This window comes from Myotis daubentonii, chromosome 13 (genome assembly GCF_963259705.1).
Source record: "Myotis daubentonii chromosome 13, mMyoDau2.1, whole genome shotgun sequence".
NCBI classification, from domain to species: domain Eukaryota; kingdom Metazoa; phylum Chordata; class Mammalia; order Chiroptera; family Vespertilionidae; genus Myotis; species Myotis daubentonii.
In genome coordinates, this window is record NC_081852.1 from 33,965,894 (window position 1) to 33,991,339 (window position 25,446).

The 25,446-nt window shown below is 35.0% G+C and overlaps 1 protein-coding gene across 2 annotated transcripts in view; it reads left to right on the forward strand.

Annotated features, from left to right (window-relative positions):
• Window positions 1-25,446, forward strand: part of PCDH15 (protocadherin related 15) — a 681,342-nt gene that overhangs the window by 590,226 nt on the left and 65,670 nt on the right. For both annotated transcript variants that reach the window (XM_059662693.1, XM_059662692.1), the window contains exon 26: window positions 5,677-5,804. In XM_059662693.1, coding sequence (XP_059518676.1) covers window positions 5,677-5,804 — 128 coding nt within the window. The remainder of the gene's footprint in view (window positions 1-5,676; window positions 5,805-25,446) is intronic.

Genomic DNA, 25,446 nt, shown 5'->3' on the forward strand with positions numbered 1-25,446 from the left:
TATGTCAGATCTATGCTAATTCCATCTAATGAACACACCACAGCATATTTCTTCCACACTCTTTTTATTTGCATCTTTAAGTAACTAACTATAAATCCTATAGCAAGGTCAAGCTTATCTCACATGATACTTTCATTCTTAATCATTACTTTACAGAATCAGTCATTTATGTGGCATATACACTAGTGAAGAGGAAATTAACAATAGTAGAAATACCAAGAATATTCAAGGTGATTCCAAATAGTTCATAGATATGACATGGTTTCAGATTTAAATTTTCTTAATATTAACTTTTCTAAAAATCTGTCATTTTTTAGAGAGGTACTCTTGATCTGAACAACAACATATACCTGTTTGGATACTCTGATTTGTAAGTTATAAATATATGATCTCACTTAATTTATGGGGATAAAACAGAATGATTCATTTTTAAGTAGAGACTGGATTGCAGAATGCTGATGATTTCAGCCTAATTCAACATGTATTAAACACTAGGAGGAAATCACAGTGCTTCTAAAGAATGAATTTGCCAGTAAAGCATATAATAAAATAGTATAAAGGAAAAGCAGCATAAAAAGATGTGTGTGTTTGGGGGGGGGGGGGCGTGATTTAATGAGTAACTAACATCAACTCTTGACAACAGCAGAGTACAAATGTAAGTTTGGTATACCAAGTTTTTTGAAAGTTCTCTGCAATAGAATCATTGGAGAATGTATAGAACATTTACCATAATTATAATTCAAATATCTATTTAACAATAGGGCAAATAAGAATATAAAACAATAAGAAAAGCATAACCCTAACATTCAAGGTTTTATAATCTTGTCTAGTGTATGCATTATAACCAGACTAAGCTCCTGTATTCCTAAGTATAACCGCAAATACATATATGATGTATATATGCTAATAATAATTAGAGTGTAGTTGAAGTTCAAAACATTCAGATGGAGGGAATGTCCAGAGGAGAGGCCAGCAATCAGTGACAAGAGTGGAGATAAACAGAATTGAGCCTCTGGCCTTAAATAATTTAGTCAAATCATGATAACCAACATAGGATAAGATAATTTTAGCTAATTTTAATTGATTCTCACATTGAAGTCATGTGCATGCAGATGGCCTCAGGAGAGAATGTTATTACTAGTATATATTATACAATCTTTACATTTAATTCCTCCAATCTCTCTCTCTCTCTCTCTCTCTCTCTCTCTCTCTCTCTCTCTCTCTCTCTTTCTCTTTCTCTCTCTTTCTCTTATATTAACTTGGGGGTTTTCAAGGTTCTCAACCTCATCATTACTGACAGTCTGGGTCTGGGTAATTTTTTGGAGCTTGTCTAGTTCATTATGGGATGGTTCTCAGCATTCCTGGCCTCTACCTTCTAAATTGCAATAGCCCTTCTCCTCACCTTCCCACCCTCTGCAGTTATTACTATGAAAAATATCTCCAATTGGGCAAAATCAGTCATGGTTGAGAGCCACTCCTTAGATTATTATTCAGAAAGTCTTTTTTGAGAAGCTAATGCAATGTAGTCAGTAGGTTTGTCAAGTGAATAGAAGAAACTGATTCATCTAGAGCAGTGGTTCTCAACCTTCCTAATGCCGCGACCCTTTAATACAGTTTCTCATGTTAAGGTGACCCCCAGTTTCATTGTTACAAATTGAACACACAAAAAAGCATAGTGACTAATCACAAAAACAATATGTAATTATAAGTGTGTTTTCCGATGGTCTTAGGCGACCCCTGTGAAAGGGTTGTTCCACCCCCAAAGGGGTCGCGACCCACAGGTTGAGAACCGCTGAAGAGTAATAGGGCTTTTATAGGAAGAGAAAACTAACAGCAAAGAATTAATTATTAAAAGCAAAGGACAGAAAAATATCAAAGGTAAATTTGGTCTTGAAAAACATAGAATCAAGTTAAATTAAGACAATTTTTTACATCACTTACTCTTTTGAAGTGTCTAGGGGCACCATGTTTAGGATGTCTAAATAGTGTGGTGAAGGCCTGGGGTGGTGTGGGGGTAGAGAGAATTAATGGGGGGACATCTATAAAGATGTCTTTATCAATAAAGATAAATTTAAAGTAATAATGATACAGTAAAACAGAAGGGCTATCAATAGAAGATTTCTGTTCTGACTGGTACTTCCTTTCCTGAGCCATACAGCTCAGCAGTTCTATTTTCTCTTTCTTTGAACTAATAAATCCCAAGGAGGTATTTTATATTCCCTCACCTCAGGTTTACTTCTGGGACTTCTTGGCTCACTGGTGTTGCCCAAAGAAAAGGTTATCTCGCAAAATTAAGGGAAACGAATGTCAACAGAGGAAGGGAGCTGGGGTACATTGCCCCAAAATGCATAGAAAGATGCATTTGTCTTTTAATCAAAATACTTGCTGAATAAATCTTTCTCGCAGCGTGTAATTTTCTTTACCCTCCGTGGTTTCCCTTCCGATGTTTGCATCGTCTCACCCAACCGGAAGGGAGACGGTCAGGACATCGGCGCTTATGTTGTTCCACAATTTTCTTACACATTTTATCACCATCGTTTTCCTTCCCCCTTTCATCTTTCTTTTCTGTGTGTGCTTCATAACTGCCTAAAGTAATGGATATGACATTGCCAAAAAAGAATCTGCAAATACTCAAGGAGATAGAAAAGTTGATTCCCTTGCAGTGGTCGGCAAACTGCGGCTCGCGAGCCACATGCGGCTCTTTGGCCCCTTGAGTGTGGCTCTTCCACAAAATACTGACTTCTGCGCATGGGCCACAAAGTTTCCATCGCACTGTACAAGCGCACCCGCACGTGGTATTTTGTGGAAGAGCCACACTCAAGGGGCCACAGAGCCGCATGTGGCTCGCCAGCTGCAGTTTGCTGACCACTGCCTTAAAGGAATTTCAATTAGAGTTTCTTCCAAATTTTTGCCTCTGAAATAACTCAAGCTCAAACTTAGTGAAAGATCATGAAAAAGTTCTTAGTACTTACACACACTTAGTGAAAGTGGTTGAACCAAGGAAATCTATAGTGCCATGCACATTGTATAATAATGAATAGAATACCTAAGTGAATGTGTTCTAGTGATTAAACTTTAGGGGCATATTAAATTTTTTCTGGCTGGCCAACATTTATTTTATATTTTCAATTAGTAACATCCAAATTATCCCTAGCTATAGATGGTAAATTTGACAAAATTGTATATGTTTAAGATAGTCCAATATGATGATTTGGTACATATATACATACATATACATACACACACACACACACAATTACCACAATCAAATTAGTTAACACGTCTATCAATTCACATGGTTATTGCAGTGTGTGCGTGTGTGTGTGTGTGTGTATGTGTGTAGAACATTTAAGATTTATTTTCTTAGCAGATTTCAAGTACACAATGCAGTATTATTAACTATAATTACCATGGTATACATTAGATTCTCAGAATTTATTCATCTTATAACTGGAAGTTTGTACCTTTGACCAGCATCTCCTCATTTTCCATACTTGCAGCACCTGAGAGCCACTATTCTACTCTGTTTCTAGGAGTTCTACTTCTTAATATTCTGCATATAAATAAGATCATACAGTGCTTGTCTTTGTCTGGCTTATTTCTCTTAGCAGAATGCCCCCAGGTTCATTGGATAGCTATAGTGTAAATACATATTTATCTAGGTGTTTCTATAATTGATGACTTTAGAAATTTTTAATAACTGCTAAAATAATATTAAAATATTTTACTGCATTCTTCTGGAGTTTATAAAATGTATATATATAATATTTTATATAGCTTATAAGTATTGCTATAAATTACATCACTGATTCTTACATTAGTTTTCCCAATACATAAGGAAATAATAGCTTTTTAAAAGATTTCCAAAAGCACAAATTGTTCCTAATGGTGTAATACTTTTATGCTGGGGCCTAACCTTCTTGGATCATTTTCTAAAGTGCCAGGAGAAAAGTAGGCAAGCTACAGAACATAAATCTCTTCCTTTACAGTGAGTTGAAAATAACCTTTACTTGTTCAGTACTGCAAATAGGGATCATAGCTAATGTGGTCATTTATTAACAACACGAAAACAGCTACCGGAAAGGTGATATCGTTTAAGATTACTTTCCTTTAAAAATATTAAATTTAGAGCTGTTAGCTCCTCTGATTCTAGAGATGAACTCTGATTGTTGGTGGCTCACCAGGGTGTAATTCCGAGCCCTGGCACTGTAGGATAGAGAAGCATAATCTGCCATTAGCCCTGTTCTCTGCTGACCTAGCACATTTTTTTTCTCTTGATTCTAGTTCCCCCAGTTCAGGAATGGTGGGAAGGAGAGAAAGTAAATGAGTAGCAGCAGGATAGGGGTAAAACCTTGGGCTAACTCTCTTGTCTCTCTGATCACAGGGCAAGCAATAAGCAGCCTGTTTTAAATTCTCACTAAGATAATGCAGATTACGCATTCATTTACTCAACCAACACAGATATATTGTGCATTGGTGATGCACCCCCTGTGCTAGTAGATTGGTGTTAATTAGTTATAATTAGGGATAGTACAAAGCAACAATATTAGAGTGTCCATGATAAATAGCTTGTAGATCAGTTGTCATATATTTGATCCTAATTGGAACGCATGAGAGAAGTTCACTTAAATAATACATGAGAATACATATGTAATTTGAATCTTTTTTTTTTTTTTTGCAGAAAGATTAGCCACTTATTCCTCGTTATACCTACTTTGCAAAGGGTCATTCTTGAAATAGTGACAAGTGTTATACTTCTCATTAAAGCTGTGATGATTGCCCAGCCAGCTTGGCTCAGTTGGTTGAGTGTTGATCTACGAACCAGGAGGTCAAGGTTCAATTCCAGTCAGGGCACATGCCTGGGTTGCCGGCTTGATCCCCAGCTGGGGGCATGTAGGCAGCAGCTGATCAATGATTCTCTCTCATCATTGATGTTTCTATCTCTCTCCCTCTCCCCTCTTCTCTAAAATCAATACAAATATATATTTTAAAAAATAATAATAAGGTGTGATGATTGAGGGGGTAAGATTCTAATATTTGATAATGAAATGTATTAAATATTTACTACTGCTTACGTTACAAAACCTATCAGCTATGAGTTATATGGCAGTCATCTCTCCAACTGCTTTTTTTGCAGTGAATGCTAGATAGCCTCTAATGCATGATAAAACTTGTTTTCCTTTTGCAGAAATAAGCACCATTGCTTACATTAAATCTAAAATAAAAATATTTATTTAATGTAAGTTAGAGTAATATCATTGCCAGTTTTATACTTAAGAATAAAAAAATGTACATTTTGTTTATGGGAGTTTCTATTATTTCACAAGGTGTTTATATATTTGTTCACTTTTGTGAAATTGATAATGTGTGTGAAGTCTTTGTAAACATGAACAGGTCAGTTGTTCCAATAAAATTAGCAGAATGCAATACTTTAGTGTCTATTAAATCAAATAAAATGAATTATCAGACCATACTAATTAAAAGAAATAGCAATAACTTAACATTATGTCTGAAGCATCATTATGGATTTTGTGGTATCAGGCAGGTCACTTAGGAATTACTTTTTGATTTAAGTTGTTTCCATTGAGTCATAAAAAAATAAAGTACAATAATTATTTACTCCAGTGCATTTTTTCTAATAAGTAACCACTAATAAAAATGTATTATTTCTTATAGGCAATACAGCTAAGGTATATATTGAGATTCAGGATGAAAATGATCATCCCCCAGTGTTTCAGAAAAAATTCTACATTGGAGGTGTGTCTGAAGATGCAAGGATGTTTGATTCTGTGCTCAAAGTTAAGGTATGAACAAATTTATTAAGATACAGAACTAAAGTAAAAGCAAAGACCTTAAATTTCGCAAATAAATTAGAACCAATTTTTCATAGAAACTAAAACCATGTATGCATTAACTGAGTACTTATTCTGGCTTAAACAAAGTCTTTAACTTGGAGATATATTAGTTTAATTAGCCAAACTAAATACAGATTACTGAGGAGGCAAATACTAAGCACGTTTTTGCATTTTATTTTTACTACCAAAAAAATATACAATATTTATGATGTTTTACGTTGAATAAGATATTAAAATGCATGTTTTTTCTTCATAGATTTTTAAGTGTCATTTTCTAATAGAATAAATAATGTAATAAATTCTGAAATTATATTTCTGCAATAATTTTTAAATTCCACAATGCTACTTATATAAATGTAAAATAACACTGCTAATTTTAGTACTTTACTAAAAGTTTAAAAAACTTGGGTATGTCAGGAAAAAAATACTTAGAATTTAAAAAATACAATGTCTAAAACTAAAGTTGATAATTTTCCATTTTTCCTAATTATCAACTATGATTAAAAAATTTTTAATGGCTGGCAGTACATGAACTCACAGTAGTTTAATTACTAAGAAATAAATTTGTAAATATTACCTTGCACGGGGAAAAATATTTAGAAACTATAACATTTTAGATTCTCCATTTCAGGTTTTTGTTTTTTTTTCTGGAAGTTCTTAGTAAACCAATTTTTAAAAATAGCCATTAACATACACACATTAAAATTAAAATTCCCTGAACAAATCCAGCTGATTGCCTATAGTTTTACACATGAATACTTTGCCTTTATTCCCCTATTACCAGGAGGACCACAGCTGCTTCAGAGGCCAGAGAGGGAGGCAGGGACGGACTGGCAGCGGCCTCAGCTGCGGTGGGGTCCGGGGAGCAAGGCAGGGCCTGACCGGCTACACAGGGGTGGGTGGCCTTGTGCGATTTTGAATCATGCAGTGGCTTTCTAGTCCAATATAAAGGCATTAATCTGCATGTGTACAGGGTTGGGAGTGGAAACTAGTAGCAGTGTTAGCAGACACAAGTAGAAACCACCTAATGCATTACTTTCCAGGCAAGATTTGATAATGGCTTGAAACATGATAGTAGGCAGAGGAAATAGTGAGAAGGGAGTCAAATGATAGCCAAAAGAATTTGCTAATGGATTCTATGTGAGACACTCGAGAAATAAAAGAAAAAAGAATGACAGGCTTTTGTTCTGAATAGGTCCCCATTGCTCCCCCATGACTAGGGTGGCAGAAATCAAGAGTGCATTTTTGGAGATTATATGTTGGTGAGGTTTACTCATTATGCAAGCATAGTTCTTAACTAGGCAGTTGGAGAAATCATTGGCCAGGATGAAATTACCTAGAAAATGGGTGTAGATGGAAAAATCCAAAGACTATTTCCTGGGTACTCAGCACTTAGAGATCAGGTAGAGACCCATCAAAGGATACTGAGAATTCACTAGGAAAATGCAGAACCCATTCATCATGTAAAGAACAAGTGTGTTAAGAGAGGGAGTGATCACCTGTCACATGCTCCTGTGACTAGAATGTCCCCATGGATTTTTACATGACCACATATGATATTAATAATATGTGGTAGTGGAGAAAAAAACAATAAGCCAAATGCTAAAATATTCCATTGAAAAAGGGGATCATTAAAGAGGTCTGTGGCTGGCTGTAGAAGATAATTTAGTGGGTGATATAATCTGATGATGGCATTTGCTTCAGAGGAATTGGTAGACGTGGCAAAGAGAATGGAGTAATATTCTAGAAGAAGCAATCGAGAGACTGAAAGATACCATCTCTCTACTGCTAAGCTCTGTATTAGGTAAAACATGTGAGCCACTGTTTGAGAAGCTGTAGAAAGCAGTGTCTTCTATGGGAGAGAGATGCTGGGTGAGAGGAATCAGAAAGCAACAGTAGTGCTTCGGGAATGTTGATGATGATGGTCTATGAATTCCAGAGGATCCTAGAGAAGGGAAGTTTGGCGGTAGAGGTAAAGGTGAGGTGGGAAACTGAGTCACATAAGGATGTGCAAAGGGCTACATAAGAAGAAATAGCTGGGTGATGAGTGATGTCTTTGCGTGGACACATGGATTTCTGGATGAAGAGTGATGAGGAAACAGAACAGGATAGAATGTTTCTCTGGTATTAGTGACCCTCTGCAGACCTTCTCCCCTTCAATTGATCCATGGGTTTTTCAGGCTGGAAAAGGGGTGTTTCCCAGGAAAGCAATTTCATGCAAAAAAATATTCTATTTAAGTTGGAAGAGAGATAAAATTTTAGCAATGTATTGATGCAAATATATGCTATAATAATTCAATTAGGAAACCACAAATCGCCATGTGAATTCTAAGGAAGGAGACATTTCAATTGGTTAAAAAAACACACACACACATGAAAGGTTTCCTAGAGGGAAAAGAATTTGCAAGGCACAGGAGGGTAGTTAGATTTTCACAGTGAATGTTAAATGAGGAGGAAAGTCTAAGCAGAGGAAGACACAGGAGCCAAACAGGCAAGAAACAATGCGCAGTGTGTTTGTGGAACAGTGATAAGAGGCAGGTACCTTAGGAGGTGATGAGAGTAATCAATCTTTGAATGGTGAACATTTTTAAGTTCTGTCTTTAGCCTTGAAGCCCGTGTTCTTCCCCTTTCCAAATTTAATCAGAGTGAAAGTGAGTTAAGCCGACCTCAGTTCATACTTACAGCAGCAAAAATCTTATTGGAAACAGCACTGAATCAGGGCCAGCCAAGCTCTGGTGTTTGATGGAAAGATGATTTAAAAAATAGGGAAGCAGCCTAGGATTATAGAGAGGTTTTTGTACCACTTACTATATCATATCGGGGTAAGGTAATATTTCATCTACCATACATGCAAGTTAATTTTTTCTTTTTTTAGCTTAGCATGAAATGTATAATGGTAAATTTTAAATTTGTATTATATGTAGGAAGGGGAAGAGGAGACATATTATAGAATTGACTAAAAGATGAGACTGCTATATCAATGAATAAAACTATTTTTATTAGCTTAAAATATGGATAGTGATTAAGGGCATTATTAAGAATATGTTTGGGGAAAAGGCAGCGCAAGGAGAGCATTATTAAAATGAATTATTCATTAAGTGAGTAAAAGATAGTTATTTATATATGCTCTGAGGTGGCACATCTAATATGCTTAGAGACTTGAAAGTGTGAGAAATAGCTCACCTGCCCGAATTTCAAATGATGGACTGGGAAACAGAAGCATGGTGAAAATGAGACTTTGATAACACTCTCAAGAGTGGGCACCCATTGTACAGGAATGCACATGGGGCAGGGAACATAGCCTATTTATTTAGCCCTTCCTCTGGTTCCTCATTGGCTGAGTACTATTTGATCACCTATTTCCTAATAGGTTTCCTAGATCGTGCTGTCTCCCATTGGGTTACTTTAAAAAAGGGGGGGGGTGTGGCTTGGGCCTTTTCTAGTTGCCTCCACCTCCCTTTGTCTCTAGAGGAATCATCCTTGGACATGAGCTATCAGCCACCTGTATATAGCTCTCACCCTCTCCCCACCCCCACATCCTGTTTGCTCTGAGAAAATTCACAAACCACCTGGCCACATGCTCTTTGTTTTCTATGAAGATGAATCACAGAGGCACACTTCCTACAAAAGTTCATTTGGAAAATATTGTATTCCCAGTGTGTGCTGAAAATACAGAGGCACACAGAACAGGCTGTGACTGTGCCCTTATGGAGTTAACATTCTAGTAAACTAGACCGAAAAGAGTAAATAAGTAAGGCTTTTATTTATGAAGATCTGTAGACATCTGGTTTCAGGCTCAAAAATGTGAATGTTCATGTCATGATAGAGTAATTCTTGGGTGATGTCTAAAGGACTTAGAACAAAATAATTAACTTGGAAATATCCTCTATATTTACTATTGTTTTATGTTGCTATCTCACACCTGGACCCACCAAATTTTCATTGTGGGAAGGAGAAAAATCTCAATTGTACAATTTATCTGTCTATTAACAGATGAAAGGATGAACAAAACAATGGAATATTATTTAGTCTTTAAAAAAATTTTACATGCTACAACATGGATAAAACTTGAAGGCATTATGCTAAGTGAAATAAGTCAGACACAGACATACAAATACTATATGATGCCACTTGTATGAGGTTCCTAAAATAGTCAAATTCATAGAGACAGAAAATAGAATCATGGTTTCGAGGGACTATGGGATGGGAGAATTGAGGAGTTATTGTTTAATGGGTATGAAATTTCAATTTGGAAGATGGAAAGGTTTCAACATGAGTGGTGATGATGATTATAGCACAATGTGAATGTGCTTAATGTAATTGCATTGTGCACTTGAAAATGGTTAAAATGGTAAATATTATGTGATGTATATTTTAGCACATTAAAAGAAAACTACCAAAGGTGTAGGGTGGGCATCACTAATATTGACTGAACATGAGAACTATTCTTTTCTTTTCTTTTTTTTCTTTTTTAATATATTTTATTGATTTTTTACAGAGAGGAAGGGAGAGATAGAGAGTTAGAAACATCGATGAGAGAGAAACATCGATCAGCTGCCTCCTGCACACTCCCCAATGGGGATGTGCCTGCAACCAAGGTACATGCCCTTGACCAGAATCGAACCCGGGACCCTTCAGTCCGCAGGCCGGCGCTCTATCCACTGAGCCAAACCGGTTTCGGCAAGAACTATTCTTTTCAAAGCTGTTATTCTTCAATAGAATTCATTCTTCTTAAGTTGGTTTGAATATGAATCTCACATTCAGATTCAGAAGGATTTATGTTACTCTATTTATATTTCCTGATTGTGTAACTGTGGTCTTTAACACTTATTCCCCAACACATCATGAGTGATATCAGTATCAGTTGCAACAGTTTGGCAGTGATGCTCACTGTGGGCCGTACCGCTCCTTCTCAGCCTACAAAGAGTACATGTCAGAATCCCCAGAAAATTCTGACCTACCCTTCTTTGGGGGCAGGCCAAAGTTGAATATCACTATGCTAATGAAAAAAATGACTGATAAATTTTATTTTTTCAGAAAAATAAATAGACTATTATGACAATGATGCTATAAATGATTAAAAGACAAGCAATAGCACAAAGGAAATATTTACAACATATTTTTATTTTTATTTTTATGACATATATTTTTTAAAGTCCAATAAACGGTATCTAGAGTAGAGAAAGAACTTTTTAAAAAGCAACCACTTGTCCAATAAAAACTAAGTTGAAAAGTCATGTATGTTTGTCACATTACTCATAATTTTCTGTGTGAGATAAGAAAAGTAAGCTAATCCTTTGAACATTAACTTTTTTGTTCCTTGTGAGCTTTTGAAAACTATTAATGAATATACCTTACTAGTGATAATAGCTGCCATTTATTTGTCAATATTATTTCTCTGAGAACTATGAAAAACCCTTACTTATTTTAGCTTACAGAATTTGTTTAAATAAACAAGTAAGCAAACAAGTAAATAAAACACCTATTTACAATTGTTCCTTATTGTATTCTTGTAAAAATGAAGATTTGTAAGGTTGAGTACCTTTCCAAGTATCACTCAGCCAGCAAAGACAGAATTCAAAGTTAGGTTTACCTTTATTCACGGCCTATGCTTGTAATCTCTAGATTATGTTGCTTTCCAGGGAGAGTGAGGAGGAGAATCTTGGCAGAACTAGAATGTTGGCAAAAAATAACAGAACTTATTAAATTTGTATGAAAAAATTAGGACATAATTAACAAGGCAACAAACTGATTTTTAAAATGAAGTGTGCTCCGTGATTTATGATCTCCTCTATTAAGATAGCAAGTCAGATCTGGTTTTAGAAACACCTTTCAATTTATTATCCAACTTTTCCAGTTTATTACATGTCAATATTTATTACTACAACTAATAGCCTAATTTAATGAAAATATAAGGAGATGTAAAATAAGAACAAGATTAATTTTGAAAACTTCTGAATTATGAAGATAAGTTTCCAGAAATTAATGCAATAAAGATTAATCTCTTCACAAATTGTAAAAATGAAAAACTCGGTGTCAGAAAAGTTGAACTAAAATGTTGACTGATGTCTACAAAAAGTCAAAAAACTATAAACATTGCATTCTTGAGTTATTAAAGAAGCCAGATTTAAATTTATGGACTAAAAGAAAATAATATTTTGGAAAATATCAAGAAATGGGTGGAGAGTTCTCACTCACAGATTTTAATATTTTACTACATTTTTAAAACAAGAATGAAATGATGACAAGAGGTTTTAGATGATGATGTTGAGAGAAAAAGCCAAAGTCACAGAGGATGCAATTTTCTCACATGGCAAAAAGTATAGAAACATGCAAGGTTAACAATGCAGAGAACAATATAATTTGCTCCTATGCCTGCTGATATGAGCCTGATGGAAAACTATTTCAGCACATTCATGAGGATGTAGTAGTGTGTCCCCAGTGTAGCATCTTTCATTATGCCCGGCTCATGCCTGGCTCATGTCCAAATGGTACTACTAGCAAACTCTTACCTTGTGTTTACACTATCGGGGAGAAAGAGATTTTTCTCCTCCTTTTTAGGTTCTTCCAGTTGGTATAAAATTTAAATTGACATGGGGCAAATTAACAGGAGAAAGTTAATTTAATTACATACAAATGTAAGGAGGTCTCATAGAAATAAAATCTAAAAAGCAGTTTCTATGTTATTTATTTTAAATATATCTTATTGAGTTTTTACAGAGAGGAAGAGAGAGGGATAGAGAGTTAGAAACATCGATCAGCTGCCTCCTGCACAACCCATACTGGGGATGTGCCAGTAACCAAGGTAACATGCCGTTGACTGGAATTGAACCTGGGACCTTTCAGTCTGCAGGCCAACGCTCTACTACTGAGCCAAACCGGTTAGGGCTTTATATTATTTAGACAAAGAGGATTTAATAGAAAAAAAGAAACAGGTTTGGGCACTTACTTAGTATGGAATAAGTAGAGTTAGTGTTTGGGAGAGTAAATTAGTATAAAGTAACAGGGTTTGTTTGTTTATACAGGCTTCCCAGTCCTGAATTCTCTCTCTACTGATAGGGGTGTGTCTCTTTCCTCAGGGTGCAGGGAGGGTACCTTTCACATGGAAGATTTATTTCCCCTTTCAGAGGGATGGAGGACAATCAGGGTGACCTTTTTAAGTAACTTTAATTCAATATAATCAGTATGCCACTTTGGCATATTTTGGAGGTGGCCTGCCCTGAGCTGTAACAACATGCTAGATAGTCTTAAACACTTATCAGGAATTAATTTATTTTTCCCCTCAGAAATCCTATGAGTTAGTTACTATTAGTATTCTGTTTATGAATGAGTCACAGAAATAATACACCTTATGTCTAATTTGGCACTTAAACACATTATACTGTTATCATATACCTATGTGCCCATTTTTTTTCTGCTAGAATTCAAATTTCATCTAAGCAGGCACAGTGGTTCCCCACATTTAATGGCATTATGAATATATTGTGCCAAACATTGGTGTTCATTTAAAATGTTATTTGTTCATTTATTTTTTACATAACACCATGTCTTTTAACCTGTTTATTCAATAATTTCCATGTAATATTTGAATTAATTATTGATTTTAAAATACTCTCTTGATTAAACTCCCTTGGGCCTGATTACAACATTAAGCATAACATGACTCATCATTTCTCTGGAAATTTCCCTTCTTGTCAATATTTGGAGCTTACATTGGATGATATCTTTATGAATGTTACGTATCTATTACAGTTTTCCATACATTTAGATCCACTGGAGAAAGCTATGTCAAGAAAATTGTTGTTTTCTGACAACTGGTGTATTTTTGTTTTATGGTTACAGACTATGTTAAAGTTACTAATATTTTCCTTTTGGTCTACTGGAGCTCAAAATCAAATATCTGACTCACCTTTCACAATTTTAGAAGTTGAATGCAAAACACATGTAGTATGATAACTTTCTCTCTGGTTTCTGCTTTAGTCTCTGCCTTCTTTCCCTTTAGCTATTTTTATATTATTATATCTGATGTATTCTTAGAAAAGATTTCGTATCTATTCTGTGGTGTATATGCAAACAAATGACTGTGCGTTTTAAGCCTACATTTTCTCCCTGTACAAGTTGAGAACTGTGAAGTATCATCACCAGTTTCTATCACGTAACATTTGTCTTTATTGGTCTAAAGAAGTGCAAAATTATGTTTGTTTGTTAGTTTGTTTTTGCTATTAGTATGAATAGACAATCTCCAAGTCTATCTTTAAAGGCACAAATGAAGTGTTCAGATAAAATAATTCTGCATATTTATTTTACTCCATTTCTTTAACTCTTCCCCTTCTCTACACAAATGAGTCTTTTTATTGTCACAAAATACTGACTTCTGCGCATGGGCCATGAAGTTTCAATCGCACTATACATGCGCGCCCATACGTGGTGTTTTGTGGAAGAGCCACACTCAAGGGGCCAAAGAGCCGCATGTGGCTCATGGGCCACAGTTTGCCGACCACTGCTCTAGTGGGATTAGAAATGTATTTAATGCTTGCGTGTCTTTCAGATGACTAAATGTCTAACATTCCAGAGTATGAATGTGGAATATCTCCTTTTCAGTAAAACCTGCATTACTTTGTAGGGGATTTTATATGTTGTAGAGCAGTGATGATGGTGTGTACTCTCCTGTGTTTCAAGGACTGTATCTTCCATCATCTGGTAGAGATCTGCCTGGAATAGTAACATTCAGTTTAAAAATCTCAAAACTTTTCTGAAATTAAGGACTGTGTTGCAAGACACAATCCCAAAGATAATTCAGGCAAATAAGAATCACATTTGTCTGAAAATGTCCTGTAATTTCTTAAATGTCCATTTAGCTTTGCTTTGAATTGGCCCAACACAGGAGACATACAACACCAATCTTAAACAAAAATGATTTAAATGAGCTCTTCCAAAAGGTTTTATTCCTATTTCTCTAAGTATATTTTAATATTAAACTGCCTATTAATATTGCCAATATAAAAAATAAAGTGCTAGGTTGCTTTAAAATACCCTGTATCTTATGAAGAAAATTTAATTCCAAATAAATCATAAGAATGGGTTACCCCCCCCCCTACTAGTTCTAATTAATGAAAACCAGTAAGCCCGGAACAATTATGTACATAACAAAAATATAATTTATATTGTTTAGTTCATAAGTCTCTGTACATCTGAAATTGCAAAGAGACTTTTTCTTTTCAAAAATACATACAGAATTTTCTGGATTCACAAAAAAAATAGCAATAAATAAACACATGCTAATGAATAGAAATAATAAAATTCTAAACTATAGATCTCTATACATCCAGTAAATCCTAAAACTTGATCTGGTAGCTATACTAGTTTTTGTAAACCTGTATCTCTTTTGTATATTTTTCATTTTATTTGTTCCCAGAATTTTTTCCCCTAGATAGTCACGGCCCTTTATTGTCCCAGCAATCTATAAAAAGACCAGCTCAATGAGGTTCATAGTAATGTGAAATATTTTATTACCACCTATTATTGGTGGCAGTGACTGAGAGATGACAGTAAGATGGGGTTGGTAGAAGGAATACACCTTAGGATGAACAAGCACATGAATTTATCTGGTTCTGAGTTTCAAAATCCAGAGTTGTAAGCCAGAATGATGAGGTTTTGAGCTAAAAAGACTGTAATCACGTTCACAGGTCAGAAACAGATTGGAAAATGCTATCGGGGCACATGAGCACAGGGCTTTCTGCTGTTTCATGCTGTAGAGCAGTAAATGAAAGGGAACAGATTGAAGTCTTAGAAGAGCCAAGTGGAAGAAGGAATTGGGCCCTCTGCAGAGAACAGGCATCACAGAGCGATGTGCCTTTCAGACACAGAGCACACCCACTGCAGGACCGAGCGACATCTGCCCTGGGCAAGGCAGTCCCCTCTGAGGAAGAGGCTCTTTGTGGGTTGACTATTTGGGTTAGAGCAGCAATCTGACTGTGAGATGAGGCTGAGACCAAATGTGCAAACAAATAAGAAGAGCACATCTGTAGGCAGGCAATGAAAGGCGGCTCCTGCTCCTTCTGTCATGATGGAAATTACTAAGCGAAGTAAGGAGCTTTTCATTTAAGTCGATATTGATTAAAGCTTAATCAAATGTTAGGAATATGCTAAATCCCAAGATCATGATAAATAAGGTCAATGAACACAAAGCAGAAAGGCCCTAAAAACAATGGTGTGATATTGAAATCTATATCTGTCTCCTTTCCAAAAGCATCATGATGAAGACAAACCTAGATTTTAACTTTTAACCACGAATGGGCCGGGTAACTTTAGACAAGTTTCTTAAATTCTGTAAGCATCAGGCCTAGAAGTGATGACAATACTGTTGCATGAAGTTCTTAAGAACAGAAATGAAAAACAATTCCTATGAAGCACTGAGCACAGTGCCTGGCTCCCTGAAATCATTTAATAAATTTTCAGTCATTGTTAGTTATTTTATCTGAATAATTCTTTTTACATATAATAGTAATCTCAGACTCAAAATGTTCTTAACTCAGCATGCGTAGTGCATGTAAAGTATTAAAAAGACAATTTTAGCCGAAACCGGTTTGGCTCAGTGGATAGAGCGTCGGCCTGCGGACTGAAGGGTCCCAGGTTCGATTCTGGTCAAGGGCATGTGCCTGGGTTGCGGGCACATCCCCAGTGGGAGATGTGCAGGAGGCGGCTGATCGATGTTTCTCTCTCTTCGATGTTTCTAGCTCTCTGTCTCTCTCCCTTCCTCTCTGTAAAAAATCAATAAAATATATTTTTTTAAAAAAAGACAATTTTATTGGATGTTCTGATATTTTGTCATTGCCTTTGAAACCAAATAGTGGGCCTATCTTTTTAGAACTAACCTTTTGTGTCAACATAGAATACTAATTTTTATTCTTAATGGAAAAATAAAAGTTAGTTTATAAGAAAAGTTAAGAAACTTTTTGCCCTAGCCAGTTTGGCTCGATGGATAGAGCGTCAGCCTGCGGACTGAAGGGTCTCAGGTTCAATTCTGGTCAAGGGCACATGCTCGGGTTGCGGCTCAATCCCCAGTGGCAGGGGGGGGGGGGTGGGGGGCATGCAGGAGGCAGCAAATCAATGATTCTCTCTTATCATTGATCTTTCTATCTCTCTCTCTCCCTCTTCCTTCCTCTCTGAAATCAATAAAAATATATTTAAGAAAAAAAGAAACTTTTAATAAGAATGTTGATATAAGAAAAATAATAATAAAGTATACACCCCCATAAAAAGAATTTTCCTCCATTATGTAATGACTAGGCAAATTCTCCTTGAAATACTTTTGAGTGTACTATTTCCACTATATATTGTTCCATTGAGAAATAATCAATATAACTATTTCAACTTGCATATTTTAAAATGATATAGTTCTCTTAGAGCATCAATGATCCAAATGATATGTATGAAACATATTTATATGTTTTAAGTGAATGGTATTATCTTAACACTGTTATGAGTATTTTTGTCCATATTCTCTTTGTAAATAATTATTAATGGCTTGGCATTTCCCTTTCAGGAAGCTGTAAGAAATTTAAGAAAAATATAGTCTCTATATATACAGGTGTGAGGTTCTGAGAAAGAAACCCTAAAAGCACAGCTAGGAGAAATCTCCTCTTTCAGGTAGTACCAGCATCAATTTATCCAAAGAGGATTTTTTAAAAGACTATTTTTTTAAAATGATATATTGGGGCTTGAGGCCCTTATCATGCTGTACCATAGCAAACCATAAAATTAAATAAGGCTATCTCTTAGTAATTAATTTATGTTTGAGGGACAATATCTTGAGGTTCTCTTAAATAAAAGAAAAAAATCAACAAGCCAGTAAAATTTCTTAAATAGGTTTTTTCAGAACAAATTCTACTAAAGCTATCTATAAAAAGTCCAGCAATTTAAGAATGTAAACAAGATTCCGTAATTCTCCTATTACAGATAGATATGGTAAGAAAAATGCTATTTTTCAAAGAAAAATTATTAATAGAAAGTTCTGAACAGTAGAAAATGTATCAAGATTATAAAAGAAATTATCTGTAAAAACAGTGAAAAATGAAGCAGTTCTTTCTCTGGCTTTAATGTATCACAGCATGACACATAATCTTCTCTGGCACCTCCTGAGAATATTAATGTTATGTTAATAATCATAATGAAAATTAGGGATAACTAATGAGAAAAGGAAAAGAACACAATGAAGATGTGTAATCTCACCTACATTTATAAGGACTTGATTAGCATGAAATCCAATTAAAACATTGAATTCTCTTTCAACATGTCATTTAATGGAGCAGCCCCACTAGGAGGGGATATAAACAATTCTGTTTCCCGCCACTGTTTGTTTTCTGCTTTGTCCAAATGAGAGATGTAGCGATGACGCTACGTGACTTAATTTAATTCCTACTGGACTCTGATAGTATCTGCAAAAACTGAGAAAAAAATGAGAAATATTAAATTGCAGTTTTTAATGAAATCTATCAGTTCAATGCAGGCGTCATCTCACTGTGAACCAACCAACCTAGGAATAATCTTTAGCCTACCACATACTTCTTGGTACAGTTTATTAGAAAATCTGACATGGGCCTTGAATTCAGAATTGAGGGTCTGCTCTCTGTGTGATATGAGGTCATTTACCAAATCATCTGCGTTACAGAAATGACATCTACAGAATGGCTTTTGTTCTTTCTACCTAGCAGAGTTAAGAAAAGTAAATGATACTCTATTCATAAGGTGTTTAACACAATGCAGGACACAGAATACACACTCACATTACCTCTTATCTTTTCCCAGATTTGTCTTGAACATAATCTTCTATTCATTATCTTCTATCTACTTTTTTAAGTGCTGACACCCAACCTGCATTTAATTATCATGATAACTGTCAATGCCAGTACTTTATTGGCTAAATAACTGTAGATCAGAGCAGGTTGGCCAAAGAAAGGCAACTAGGTTAAAGAAGGTTGGCCAATGCTTTTTTTTTTTTCCAAAACAAGCAAACATTTGCAATTTTATTAAATATAAATGTTATTAAGCTTTGGTAATTTTTGCATTCTATGGGGTGGTTTGATTATTATAGTTTTAAAGTTCTATTCTTACTATTGTGTGTTGTTTGAAATAGAAATATACTCTTCTGTTTGAAATAAACAAAAAGCTCAATGCCTACTCCATAGCTGAAAATAGTATGGTGCCATAAAGATTGTATAATCCTGGATACAAAAAAATGTGTTGTGTGTGTGTGTGTGTATGTATGTATGTGTGTGTGTGTATGTATATACAATTTGTATGTACATTATAAATGTAAAAGGATATATTACATACAATATATAATGTAAATATATTAATAATGTCTATAAATTGATATAATTATAGTTTGTTAATTTGTATTTTGTGATATTTCTCTAATAAGCAGAATGTAATGAAATCATTATACAAGACTATTGGCTGAACCTATTTTGGTAATCATTTCACAATATTTGTAAATCAAACCATCTACAGTAAGCTTCAAACTTGTACAGTGATAGATGTCAATTATTTCTTAATAAAACTAGAAACAAAAGAATATTGGCCATTTAAATTGTTACCACTTTTCATCTTTACAATACCACAGAGCAAGAATAATTGGAAACTATTAAGACATTTTAAAAGAAAAAATATTTTAATGTTTTTCAAATATAGATTAATCCATTTTTATGATTCATCCTTGTCTCTGAAAAATAAAAAATTTGGAATATGAATATTTTTCATATTATCTCAAGATGGAATTGTAATAATGGCCACTCTGCTTTAATATTTTTAGAATTTTTATCCAACAAAATATTTTTTCATAAGATTTTTAGTTTAGTGTTAAAGCTATTTCTTCTCAGCAAACTTGTTAGATGATGTGTTTAGACATAAAATACGTTGTTATAAAATAGAAAAATATAAATGTATATATGTACACACACACACACAGAAAGAGAGAGTACTAAAACACCACCAATTTAAATGAAGGACATTGTGAAGAACAACTTTTTCAATGTATGTATATTCAAGGAGACAGATTGTATTGTCCCATGTGCAAATAGCACCATTCCAATTGGTAAACACAGCCTTCCTTACAATTAGTGTCACATTAACAATGAAAGGCTTTTCTGTTGTGATCATACGTTCTATTGTAGCACTTAATTTTCAATACAGTTTTGAAAGTTCTCAATTTATTTTCCAAAGTAAAAGGTTTGTAAATTGAATTTTATTTTCCTTTGACATAATATACTTTTATAAAGCTATGATAAAAGTTTAGTTTTCGTTTGTTTGATTGTTCTGCAGTGAAGCTTTTTTGTTTGTACTTTTTAAGCTCCTATTAGATATGCAATAAAGCTTTGTGAGAGAGACTGTATAGAAAATTAAACATTCAGCTTTAATTTTCAAGTGCATTGCTATCTATTTCCCTTGATTTCCTATTAAACGTAGAAACTGAAGGATAAGCAGACTTCTTATACATTATTCATATTCTAGACCTTTTCGCAATAACAAAAAAATGCCATTATCTTTTAACATTACATCTACTTTAAAATTGTAAAAGTAGATGTAATGTTAAAAGGTATTAAATCTGTTTATGAAGCAAGGTGGTACAAATTTATCAACAAATGAAGGACGCACTGTGTTAAATAATCCAATAATGGGGAACAAAAATAAGCTATAAAATGTTTATGCTCAAGGGGATTTTTAAAAAGCACGTTATATATTCCACTGAAATTTAATATTTTTATTATTTTTTAATCCTCACTCCAGGATATGTTCTTATTGATTTGAGGGAAAGGGAAAAGGAAAGGGAGAGTGAGGGAGGGAAAAAGAGTGATAGAGAGAGAGAGAGAGAGAGAGAGAGAGAGAGAGACATCATTCAGTTGCCTCCCATATCCCCTGACCTGGGATTAAACCTGAAATCTTTTGGTGCATGGGATGATGGTCTGACCTACTGGGCCACCAGGCCATCCTAAATTTAATTTTTTAAAATAGATTTTACTAGTCACTCTGGAAACCAAGGGACAATAAATATAAAAGATGAGACAATTAAGAATAATTAAAATTTAAAATGAATACAAGCTTAATTTTGCTTTATAAATGTTGTATTCTTAAAAATATTAAATCAGTTTATCTCAGGTTAAATAACCTGTTCAGTTCAATATATTAAAATACAATTGTCTTCTCTATTTTAAATTTTGGGATTCTAAAATACATGTAAACTGTGCAGTCTTTGTCATATGTTGTATACATAATAGCTATTTGATGTGTATTCTTAGATATTTCAGCACTTTCTTGATAAAACATTTCAAGAATGATATCTAAACCTCTGATAAGCATTTTATTTAGTAATACTAGAGGCCTGGTGCATGAAATTCATGCATGGCAGGGGGCGGTCCCTCAGCCTGGTTTGCGCCCTCTCACAATCCAGAACCCTTGGGTAGGGTCCCTAGGCCTGGCCAGCAATCAGGACCTATTGGGGCTTTCCTTCTCCTGGCTGCCGCCAGCTGGTCCCACCCCCACCGCTGCCACTGCTTGTCATCTGTGTGGCGCTACCTCTCCTCCCCCACCACCAGTTGCCTCCCTCTGCGGGAGACAGGCCTGGGGTGTGATCATTTGTCTGTCCTGGGCCTCCCTCGGCAGAGCGATCCTTGGCCGGCCCCGCACACCCGCCAAAGCACCGCAGACCTGGTAGCCTTGGCCGCCCTCTTTGGGGCAATTGATTACGGGGCTCTGCAATCAATTGCCCAGCAGAGGGAGGCCCTGCCCATCTGGCCCGGGCTCCGGGATCAATCACCGCACAGACGGTGGCCTGAGCCTAACCTCTTTGAGGCAATTGTGGGGCGATGGTGGGGCCCCCCGACCAACGGCATTGCACCCGCCTTGGCTGGCCTGGCGCCAGTGTGTGTCATAGCGTGGTCGTTTGGAAGGTCGTCCAGACGGTCATTCTGCTGTTGAGTCGTTCAGTCAATTTGCATATTATGCTTTTATTATTATAGATAAGAACAAAAATTCCCTATTAGATACTTTTGCTTTGCTATCAGTAAAAAATATATATATAGCATTCATTAAAAACACATTAATAAATGTTTTCAATAAAGATTTGTTAGCTACATTTCATGTGCAAGCAGTGGCCACTGAGGATGATGAAACACAAAGATGAATTAGAAATAGTCCTGCTCCCAAATGAATTTACAGTGAAGTACAAAAGTTAGCAAGTGATAAGTGTCTTTAAATGGACCACATGTGATAAGAAATGGAAGCGATTAGACATTTACAAAGTACTCACAGAGAAGATGGCAGCAACATAGTCACAACAATAATTGATTATTTTGTGCCAAGCACTGCATTTTACACATCAGTGAATATTCCCAGCCACCCTATTCAGCATGTCCTGTTTATCTCATTCTATAGATGTGGAACGAAGCCATAGAGAATTATTTGCCCAAGCTCATATAGCTAATAAGTTGTAGAATTGATCTCACATCTGTCACTTATAAATATTGGTCTCTAATATTTCTTCTACTGGCATTTAAGCCATACATTATTTGACCACTTACTGGGCATGATACTATAGTCAAAAACATGAAAAATAAAAAAAAATTGTGTGGAGACACATAAATCTTATATGCCAAGGTAAATGGTATAGCAAAATATATATCTGTATACATCTATATCTATCTATTTATCTATAGATATATATATATATCTGTATATATATATGTTTAAAAATACATATATATGTATATATCTCTATATATCTATTTATATCTATATCTATCTATCTATCTATCTATATCTGTAAAATATGATACTGAAAACATGCCATGGAAACAGCACTCATTAGGAGTGCCAGGAGAGCCTTCAGAAAAGTAGTCATTGAAACTAAGGATTGATTGCTTTAGTCAATATTATAAATATTCAGAGAGAGAGAGAGAGAGTGAGAGAGAGAGAGAGAGTATGTGTGTGTCTGTGTGTGTGTGTGCACACATGCCACAGTACAATTTAGATGAACATCATTTGACCAGCAGACAAGGAACATTTTAAGGTAGAAGAATCCAAGTGTGCAATGGATGGGAATTACTAAAGAACATAGATTGTTCAGAGAAAAAGACACTAGCTCATGTGTTTTGGGGGCACAGAAATAAATGTCAGACAAGAAGTTGGAATATTAAAACTGGGATCGAATTGATAATACTCAATGGACTTGTCTTAACATTAATCTCTGGCAAGAGGGAGCTGTCAGTCATTTTTAAGAATTGCTGGAGTAAAACAATGAGACAGGAGAGCCTGAAGTTGGGTAGCATCAGCTTGATCGTCACTGCACTAATTAATAGTGCAAAGGTAGAATACAGAAGGCTTGCTGATGGACTGCTAGTAGGGAACGAGGATGGAGATAAAACAGTTGAAGAGGATACTGAGAAATTTAGCTCAGTTCAATCCATATGTGATGATACCCTTAGCAGACAGAAAGAATACAGAAGATGGGCAAGGGTGTTCTGATCATAAGTTTGAAAATTCCTTAACATTGAAAATTAATGTTGATTAACACATAAACTAGGAGATCAGGATTGGATAGCCTGTCAGGGCACATTCCTGGGTTGTGGGCTGGATCCCCAGTGTGGAGTGTGCAGGAGGCAGCTGATCAATGATTCTCTCATCATTTATGTTCCTACTCTCTCTCCCTCTCCCTTTCTTCTCTGATATCAAGAGAAATATATTTTAGAAAATACTTTCACTATATGTATTTCAAAGTGAGCCCTTGGTGCTGTTAAATGTTAAAATGGCATCTAAATGAGAAGCTAAATTTAACGTTGCCATTATTGGACTTTAATTGGCTTTGGAAATTCCTAGGACATCACTAATTATTCCGTTGAGAAGAAAAGAATGAAATTTTTTTGGCTTGATTGAATGTAATGTAACTAAGTAAGAACAAGAGAGTTAAAAATAATGAATATGTCACTTAATTTTCTTTAAATGCTGAAGGATTTAGGATTTATAACTATAAAATTATGGCAACATATAAATTCCTTAAACATTTTAATAATTAAGCTTGTAGTAAAAATCCCTAACAGTTTTATTCAAAATCAACATTGAAAATTAATTTACTCTTCATATAGAGGGCTCAAATCATACATGAGTTTTCCTTTGTTACTATGTCTATTGAATAGAGCACAGTTTTCATATTTTCCACATGAAGGAAAGCTTAGAACAAATAATTTCTGAGTTCATTTTAAAGCATCAATGAGGAAATACATGATTAGTCATTATATTAGCAATAATAATAAAATTCCAAGGACATCACTAATTATTCCACTAATATTTCTGCATCCATAGCATTCATTTATGCAACAGAGGGGAACAGTTATTTAGACTGTTAGAAATTTAATGGGCTCACCTACTCCCCTGTATGATCGAGGCAATTATTTGGTGATTTTCTCTTAATCTTGGGCACCTGTGTGCATTAAAATTTTCCGATGAAGTCTTAGAAATGTGTAAGTGGTTTCCTGTGTCTTAGCTTTCATTTTAAAATATAATTACAGCAAGTATAATTATAATATTCATTTCTAACTTTCCTTCTTTTAAAATAACTGTAGACATACTTTCCTGATTTTTCTCACCAAGGAAACCTCACAAAGGCAATGAATCAAATATTTCAGGGTCAGCTCTTTCAGATAATATTGAGTATCAGAAGCCCATTATAAATTTTTTGTTATAAAGGAGGTAATGGAATAAGGAAAAAGACATTGGTTCTTTATCCCAAATTTGACTCACATTTTCATTATGGGTCCGTTTTAATTTTTAGGCATTCATTTAACTAAGCTTGTTAGATGTCCCCTTATTACAATATAAAAAATGATGGAATATATTTCTAATTTTTATTAGTTTTCCCATTTCATAGAATGAAATGAATTTTCTTCAGTTTTTAAGGAATCAATTCAGATTATATGCATAATAATTTATGATTTTAAATACCATATGCTTGTTTTGCTTTATTCATGCATAAGTTAACTAATGATATTTTAGGCAAATAGTTTCCTTTCAGATTGGTTCTTCTTAGACACACAGAATATGACAGGTCTAACATCTAATATTGTAAACATTTTTAAATATTAGTTCTTTCCCTACTTCACCCCATTAAAATAAAAACAGAGTAAGACAAAAGTCTACCTTGGAATAATGAGCTCTAAATGAAAACATAAATGAATTTGACTTCCATTTTCAGTTACGTTATTTTAGAAATGATATATTATACAATAAACTAGATGCCTGGTGCATGGATTCATGCACCAATGGGATCCCTCGGCCTGGCCTGCGCCCTCTCGCAATCCGAGACCCCTTGGGAGATGTCAGAGAGCCGGTTTCAGCCCAACCCCGCAGGCCCGATCCAGACAGGAGGGAGCCCGATCCTGTGCGTTAAGCGTCTGTCCCCTGGTGGTCAGTGCATGTCGTAGTGACCATTCAGTCACTTAGACTTTTATATATATAGACTAGGTTTTATTCTATCCAGTTTGATTAACCTTGTTTGGAAGATTGAATTACATTTGTTGTAATTACAGATATAACGGATTTC